Genomic DNA, 9324 nt, shown 5'->3' on the forward strand with positions numbered 1-9324 from the left:
TCAAGAAATATTTGTATTGTACGGGAATCGAATCCATAACAAAACGGAAAGTATTAATTTTTTTAACTGTCTCTCCTCTGCGGAAAATTAGTCAGAAATTTAAATTGAAACAAAGTTATTGGAGTCGGTCTGATTTTAACTTATAATATTTGAAGACTATTAGTCTATATGAAACTAGTAAAAAATCTATCTTCACGTCAAGTCTCTTGCGGGGTAGAAAGAGAGAACCGAAAGCCAAAGACCTCTATCCTTCCTTATATCTCTTGCTTTCTGAACTTTCGTAGCTCATTTCATACATACACGCTAGTTCCCACGTTCTAAACATCAAGAATTTAATACATAAGTAAGCATACTATATAATATATACTCTCCTTTTTTCATAACATTTTTCAAATCAACTAAGCCAATGAGCTATAGAAAACCTTGTTATGTACCCACCTTATTATATTTTTACGGTATTTTTATAATCATAAAAAAGAAACAGTGTTTTCGTCGTCAAATTTTTACCATTTTTTAATCTTACTCTTCTGATATTACCTATTTATATTAAAACGACAATCTAATGCGGTTCATGAACATAATCAGTTTAAAAAAAAAACAATTATAGATAAGTGCCTAAGTGCTTAAAGTTCATTATTAAATTTCTTACTGCTTCTAACTAGATGAAATGTCTCCATATTTATAAATAATAATATTTAAAATATTTTGTCATAAAAATAGACTTTTTTTTTTGGAAAAAATATCAGTGTCTCTGGTAAAATACTACCAGAAAAGAATGCTAATGATTTTAATATACCGTCATAATCGTCGAATACTGACGGATCTATATATGTAATCTTTGTCAGATCCGTCAGTATTCTACGACTATGACGATACTTGATAGTATGATACATCATCTTACCAATATAATACAATTGTAAGTAGACGCTGTCTGTACATGGGAGATATTTAAGAAAAAATAATATACTGGCAACTTTTTGTAATTTGACAATTAGCTGACTCGTTTTTTTTTTGTCAGTGCTCTGTATATTTACGCATATAATGTATCTTGATGTATTATTTAATATATTTATTTAATAAATAAAATTATTATTTACGCATTAAAAAGATGCAGAAATTGTAAGACATAATAACTATAGGAGTTATAAAGGAATCACTCATAATTATTTATCACACAAAATTGTATAAAAAAGTTAACCCGCTTTTCACGAAGCATTTGTATGAAGATACTCTATCTATGTAATCTAAGTATAAGGGTTTTAATAAGACTAATTAATGTCAAAACAATCATTTTTAAAAATTGTCTACTTGTTTGTCTGTATTCAGTTTTCACAGTTCTATTTCTGAAGGTCTAACTTAATCTATACTTATAATAAATCTGTAGAGAGGTCAATTCTGTACATGATATATATTTCCAAAATAACTATCAGGGGGTGATTAGTGATCGATACTGATGCCAAAAATGCAATCAGTGAAATTTGTATCTGTCTGTCTGTATGTTCGTTATAGAAACAAAAACCACTCGACGGATTTTAACGAATCTTGATACAATTATTATTCATACTGTTGGGCAGATTATAGCATACTTTTCATCACGCTACGATCAATAGGAGCAGAGCAGTGAAAGGAAAAGTTAAAAATGTCCACCCGTGCGACGCCGGGACGGGCCACTAGTAAATAATATATATTTTGATACTCCATCTAGAAATAGTCTCTTTCATTAATTTCCCTACTTCTAAATCTAATATCATATAATATAATATAATATATATAATGTATATATATATATATTATATATACGGCCCATCAGGTGGGCCGTCAGCTTGTTTGCCATTCTAAATTGTATGTATATATGTATATACATGTACATATATGTATATATATATATAACCCACACATAAATACACATTTATAATGATCAATAGTAGGTATAATATAACTCTAATAGCACGTGACTAGTGATTCCGTATCACGATACAGCGTTGGACAGCCAATGTCCCCTGATTACTCAGGTCATCCATAACGCTCTCATTAATCTTCAGATACCATTCTGCAGTGATGGATGGACAGATAATTAACACAATTCATAGATTAATAACGCAAATGTGACAACGATTTAACGTTGAAATATCTATAAGTAGTTATAATCTTCTATGGTATTCAAAGTGAGCTATTAAAGTCAATTATTTATTTGCACAAACATAGATTACATGATATTATATACAAAATTAAGATCGCTATGATCCATCGTTATTGGGCATACAAATATTCCATAACCCCTCACCAAAATCATTCAATACAATATCAATCATCAATTCAAAAAACATAAATCTAAATATTGTTTTTTTTTTTTTATACAACTTAGAATGGCAAACGAGCTGACGGCCCACCTGATGGAAAGTGGTAACCGTCGTCTATGGACATGAGCAGTACCATGGACATAACAGAGTATACTGTTTCGCCCATGATACCCCGCATGTGTTGCCATTCCTGAGGATTCAGGTGTTATTTCTCTGTACCCAGTAAATTCACGCCATATCCCACCCTTCAAACCGAGACACAGCCATGCAAACACAACTGCTTCACGGTTGAAACACGAATGGGACAGAGGTACCCAAGCAATCGACTTTTGTACAAAGTCTCCCTCTGGTAAAATAAATAAGTTTGTGTAAATACTAACTACTACGCAGTATAAGATCAAAAAATTTGAAAATAACATTTGCTGTAGTAAACTGGTAACAATAATGAAATAAAATATAGTTACATAAAAGTTTGGATTGTTTTCTTAAGCTTAAAAAAATAGATTATACTTAAAATAACCTCTTTATATTCTCTTAAAGATTTTATTTTCCATATTTACCTCATTATATATATATATATATATATATATATTTTTTTTTTTTTTTTTTGATCTTCTTTATGCAAACAAAATGAAAGCGATGCCTATTTAAACGTCCCACGTGCCATGTCCGATACCGACGTCCCGCATTTCCTTTCCAGCATCGGGTGACAAGAACGGATATTGAAACCACACACACTTCAAGTCAAATGTAGGTATTGTTGACGGCTTTATCAATAGCCTGACCGCTTTGTGCATCTATACACAATCAAAATTTCAATTAACTTCAAACCAGCGTCGTTTACATCCCACAATGTGTGGCTTTATGACGTCCGCGACCTTTAAATAATGTACTTTTATATAATTATAGAGACGCGACCTTAAAATGACCAAATAATGACGTTATCTTTATCGTCGTGCGACAATGGATATCAAAACTACACTTCAAGCCAAATGTAAACTGTACTAATTGCTTTATTAATAGCATTGACCTGATTGTTTTGTGTACCAAAAAATAAAAAATAAATAAATACAATAAAAATTTCAATTTTCTACTACTTCAACCTGTAGTGATCATACAAACTATATTTATATATATTTCCCCTGGTATATTATTATGTAAGTATAATAGACCTAAATACATATATATTTATATATATTTAACTATCCAGTGCTTAATACAATTCTTTATATGCGAAATACAAGGGGAAAACCCGATGTAAATCACTAGCATTGGGATTTTCAAATACCCTTATATATATATATATATATATATATATATATATATATATATATATATATATATATATAAACCTGTAGTGATCACATCTATGATACGTATTAGCATTGTTATTAGTCTCTGAACAAAAAAAATATTGAACTAGAAAAATTCCAAAATAATATAATTAATTTTTTTTTTATACAACTTAGAATGGCAAACAAGCTGACGGCCCACCTGATGGAAAGTGGTAACCGTCGCCTATAGACATGAGCAGTACCGTGGACATAACAGAGTATACTGTTTCGCCCATGATACCCATCATGCATTGCCACTCCTGAGGACTCGGGTGTTATTCCTCTGTACCCTGTAAATTCACGCCATATCCCACCCTTCAAACCGAAACACAGCCATGCAAACACAACTGCTTCACAGTTGAAACACGAATGGGATTATTTAATATTCTTTTTTTGATTTACTGGTACTTTAGCATAATTTATTACCGTTTTATTTTAAGTGACTTAACACGATTATATAGGTAGATATTATAGATATATAGATTATAGATAGATACTGATATCTCTACAGATATACCTACATAATTATTTTAAAAGTTACTTAAGTTACATTACCATTCCTATTAATATTATAAATGTTAAAGTTTGTAATGATAGATGGTTGGATGTTTGTTACTCGTTCACGCAAAAACTACTTAACGGAATGAATGAAATTTAGTACACGGTTTTTTTAATGGATTATAATGGAATGGTAACCTCGCCTGCGCTTTCGGTATACGCTGGCAGGGCACCAGTGAGGGGTGATAGGCGAGGATGGAAAGACAGGTCAGTTAGCCCACCAGGAATTCAGCACGACAGTTTTCAGGAGAAACCACATGGAGGTCAACCTGATTGCGTATATTACTAACAATGGGACCGAGAATCCACATTACTAACAATTCCTTCTCTCCTTAGTACACGGATAGGTTATATCCTAACGTAGCACATAGGATATTGCATATACTGTATCACGCGGAGCCGTGAGATACAACTGGTCCCTACCAGATGTATATGTACATATGTATAATAATTGTTCAAGATAAAAATAGGCTTAATTTATTAATTTTTGTGTAAGATACATCAAAAATATGTTCACAATAATTCAACAGAATAAGTGCAATGTTATAAGTAAGCTTAAGGCTAAACGAACATATCGGTTCCTGTAATCGTATATGTACACAGCTGTCACAATTTGGTCCCAGAATAAAATAGGCCACTCCTTCCTTTCCCGTGGGTGTCGTAAGAGGCGACTAAGGGAGGACGAGGGACGGGCGGCAGCGTCCCTCTTAACACATCTTGAAAGCCTAACTGCGGTTGCCAATCCACCTGACAAGCGTGGCAACTATTGGCAAACCCTAGGGAAGCTTATATTCAGCAGTGGACAGTTAAAAGCCGATATGAAATTAATGATGACAGCTCTCACAGATAAGTGTTTATTTATACTAAGACATAATAAAAATATTTCCGTTTCTTTTTAAAAAGAAAGTCTATAAGTAGATGTACCTACTTTATAGACTTTAGAAAACTTACTAATCAAATAATATATCAATCACATAGTTCGGATTCACTAACAGAGCGAGCGGTATCCACAAAGGGAGTCGTAAAAGTGATAAAGAAAAATGGATTTTATTCGATTGCAATACATCAGTGTCGGGACTCGGAGGCAACCTCGACCTCGGATGTCCAATGAAAAATCAATCCGTCATATCATATAAAAACGTAGATATGATTTTATTATTACATTACCATCCTACCGCATAATGTTTACAGCTAGTAGGTACCTAGGCCACTTTAACCTGGTTACTGTCTACCTGTCTAGTTATATATTCAAGCGTACATTTATTATTAAATTTGTCATATATTGTTGAAGCATAATCAATTATTCTCAAACTTTTTCCGTACCTTATTTACAGAACCCTAAAAATAAAACAATTCGATGTTTATAGCGGATCCCTACCCTATTATAACGAACGGAGCACTCTCGGTATGGTCAGTAGAAACAGTTCGAGATTAAACGAAACAGGATTGAATTGTAGTGTGAATAAGGTATTATCTATAGTAAAATATACCTCGTTAAAAGTACCCGAAACAACATTACTGCCAAGCCAGATTGTAGAATAATGATAATATTTAAGGTCTTATGTAAGTCAAAATTCTTAAAAAACTAAAGTCATTTATCAATTATAATTAATAATGATAAAATTCCACATATTATATTAAACATAATTAAAGTAGGCAGTAATCAGTAAGTAACGGTAAATAAAATGACCATCAATGATATATTGTGTACGTTAAATCCGTGGCATGTCCCAAAGGACTCTTTTAGCACACATTTGGGGCGTTTGTCCTCTGCATACAAATGTGTTATACATACAATAGTGTCTAAGTAGAATGAATGAATGGTTTATTTTTTCTACATAAAAGGTAATATAAAGTGACAACTTGAGGTAACATTTGATATAAAGCCCAATTTTGTGAGAGATTTTTAAGTAGAAGCTGAGTAGCTAACGAGTTTAGGTCTTTTAGAAAAGTATCTAATCTGTACTAGACTGACGATAGACTGACAGTGTCAAATTGACATTACTAAAGAACAGCTGTTTGTTGTTTGCTAATAAATAATGACATATTCTGTACGTAATTTCTTTTTCAATAATTCTTATTCATTTATTTGCCAACTTATTTTATCAATTTTAACCTACGTCTACAACTCATTTGTGTAGGTACGTGTTGTCATTAAATCGCTTTCTCTATGAACAATATTTTACAAGGTAAGAATACCTTTCGTAAGACCTTAAAAAATCTTGAATTAAAATGCTTAAAAACTAGGTAAGTACATCCAGTTAGAACCGTAAAATATTATGTTCTAGTTTGTTTTTCTGCTGTAAGAAGAATGTCAACAACTGGACCAGTAGAGAGCACAATTTTTAACAAATTGCAATCTGCTTTGAGCGCTAGCCATGTGAATGTCATAAACGAATCCTACATGCACAATGTGCCGAAAGGAGCAGAAACACACTTCAAAGTGGTTGTGGTGTCGGATAAGTTTGATGGTTTACCCTTAATTAAGGTAATTATGTCACATGTATCATCCATATAAATTTTAAGCTTTGTATATTATTTAGAACTATCAAGTTAATCTGACTTACAGGATAATTTTTAGTAATGGGGATTAGTAGCCCCATTGTTAGTAATACACATTGTCAGGTCAACCTCTTCACAATTCCCCTTGGAAACCATTGTGCTCAGTTTCAAGTGAATTTATCATGATGGGCTAACTAATCTGCCTTTTCATCCTCACCTATCATCACTTACTGGTAACCAGTAATGTTGGTGCAGGCAAGGTTACCATTCCATTATCACCCATTTAGACTAACCTGGCTTACAATACGAGGTTTGTCCGGAAAGTATGTATAAAAGTTTTTTAAAAATTTTATTTTACAATTATTCAGGTAAATCAATTTTATCCCCTTCAAAGTACTCCCCCTTTTAATGCACTTGTGCCAACGCCGTTTCCACTGTGAGAAGGCTGAAAGTCCTCTGGTTGTAGGTTTCTCAGCTGCCCCGTCTCTAGCTTTTTTTATCTCATTTATGTCCCCCAAATGCCGCCCCCGAAGTACCAATTTGGTTTTTGGGAACAAGAAGAAGTCACACGGGGCCAAATCCGGCGAATAGGGGGGGTGTTCGGTCACCGTAATGGAATTTTTACTCAAAAACTCACGGACAACAAGAGAGGTGTGGGCAGGGGCATTGTCGTGGTGAAGAATCCAACGCCCCTCTCGCGCCAATTCTGGACGAACTCGTGCCACACAGTGTCTGAGCACATCGACGTAGAATTTTCCATCAACTGTCTGGCCTGGAGGGACGAATTCTTGATGGACAATCCCCCGAACATCGAAAAAAACAATCAACATTGTCTTGACATTTGAGCGGGATTTTCTTGATTTTTTTTCGTGGTTCCCCGGATGTCTTCCACTCTTTGCTTTTCACGGCCATTCTTGCCGAGTTTCGAGAGAAACTTGATTACGACGCGCTGCTCTTCAACGGAAGCGGGCTCCATGCCGACGGGGTTTCAAGAGGTAACTTCACAGATGGCGTGACAAGCCAGTTCGCACCGCACGGCCGTCAGACCAGAACTGAAGCATTGTTAGGGACATAAGGAAGGGGTCCTGCGCTTACCTGGCCTCCCCACTCCTCTTTCTCGCATTCCAGAACACTTTTATACGAACTTTCCGGACAGACCTCGTATTTCACTACACAATTCATTTTTTTTATTGGGATAGAAACTATTTTCTCTCTAAGAGCATACAACATTCACAAAATTACATTAAAATTGATTGAAAGGCTTCAGAGATCAGTGTGAATTAACATCATGACAAAGAATTTTTATATATTGTGATTTCTACCGGAGATAAGAAAGCTTGACATAAACTTTACATTCTTAATTTTGCAAGAGCAATATAAGCTCTCATCATATCGGCTGTTAACTGTCCATTGCTAAACATACTCATAGGCCTCCCCCTTGAAAGGGTTTACCCGTAGTTGCCATGCTTGGTAGGCAGATTGACAATTGATTGGCTTTGATGATGTTTTAAGTAAGATGCTACGGTTGTCCCTCGATTATTAAATTCCTTTAATCACTTCTTACATTATCACCCAAAGAAAAGAAAGGGGTGGCCCATTCTATGCCAGGATCACATGGCTTAGTTCTAATCGCTGCTTAATATCTTAAGATGCTTTACATCAGGTTAGGTCATATACTATATTACACTTTAAAAATTCCTATCTGAATAAAAAAAAAATTAATTAACAAAATTTAATATAATTGACAGCTGATCCACTTTTGATTTAATTTTGCATATCTGTAGTTCATATTTTCTTAATTTTGTAATTTGCAGTTACACAAAATCTGAAACCTAATTTTAACTATGAACAAAAATTTATTGCATTTTTTCACAATGAAAACCACTTTTTTCTGAATTGGGTAATATCGAATCTATAAAATCTGATAGGATTTTTTTTATTATATAACCTTATCTAGTAAGTATTAACTTTAGAATAAAATAAGCTATCTGCTTTAATAGGAATTGTTTAGAATTTCTTAAACTAATTAAAAACAAGTCTGTTACGAAAAATAAATAGCTACCAATTTTATATATTTTTTATTTACCTACATATATTTTATAATTATAGAGACATCGACTTGTAAATGATATATTGAAGGAAGAACTGCAAACTGGAGTACATGCTTTATCCATTGTGGCTAAAACACCCAAGCAATGGGAAGAGAGTGACAAAATTGTGGAGAGTAGCCCTAATTGTAAAGGTGGCTTTGGTAAATAGTACAAGAATTAATCTGTATAATCCATAAAATTATGGCTGTATTTTTAGTAGTTGAATTAAGTTTTTAAATAATAGCAATGATTATTTATAATCTCAATTTGTAACAATTATTTACCAACATTTTATATCCTAAATTCCTAAATAATTCCTGAAAAAAAAAAAGCCCTGAATGTACACAATTTAATATTTTAAATAAGCTGATGTGACAAAGTCACAAATCAAAAATCTATATTTAGTATAGTCACAGTGCTTTAAAAATTAAGACTAACGTCATAAATCAGAGGTAAATTATTTAGAGGATGCTATGCTAATCCTTGCTAACCTGTTAGGTATAACTTATGCTTGTTATCAGACTTAAGCAACTGAACAAT

General features: G+C 33.2%; 1 protein-coding gene across 1 annotated transcript; it reads left to right on the top strand.

The window, feature by feature from the left end:
* The first annotated feature begins 6195 nt into the window (after positions 1-6195).
* Positions 6196-9050, top strand: LOC113515567 (bolA-like protein DDB_G0274169). Its single transcript, XM_026899827.3, has 3 exons — positions 6196-6381; positions 6481-6680; positions 8804-9050. The coding sequence occupies exons 1-3, from the start codon at positions 6363-6365 to the stop codon at positions 8951-8953; spliced, it is 369 nt and encodes a 122-aa protein (XP_026755628.2). The 5' UTR covers positions 6196-6362; the 3' UTR covers positions 8954-9050.
* Positions 9051-9324: the final 274 nt, after the last annotated feature.

The sequence above is a fragment of the Galleria mellonella genome, unplaced genomic scaffold, assembly GCF_026898425.1.
Source record: "Galleria mellonella isolate WM207_F2 unplaced genomic scaffold, CSIRO_AGI_GalMel_v1 utg37, whole genome shotgun sequence".
NCBI lineage: Eukaryota > Metazoa > Arthropoda > Insecta > Lepidoptera > Pyralidae > Galleria > Galleria mellonella.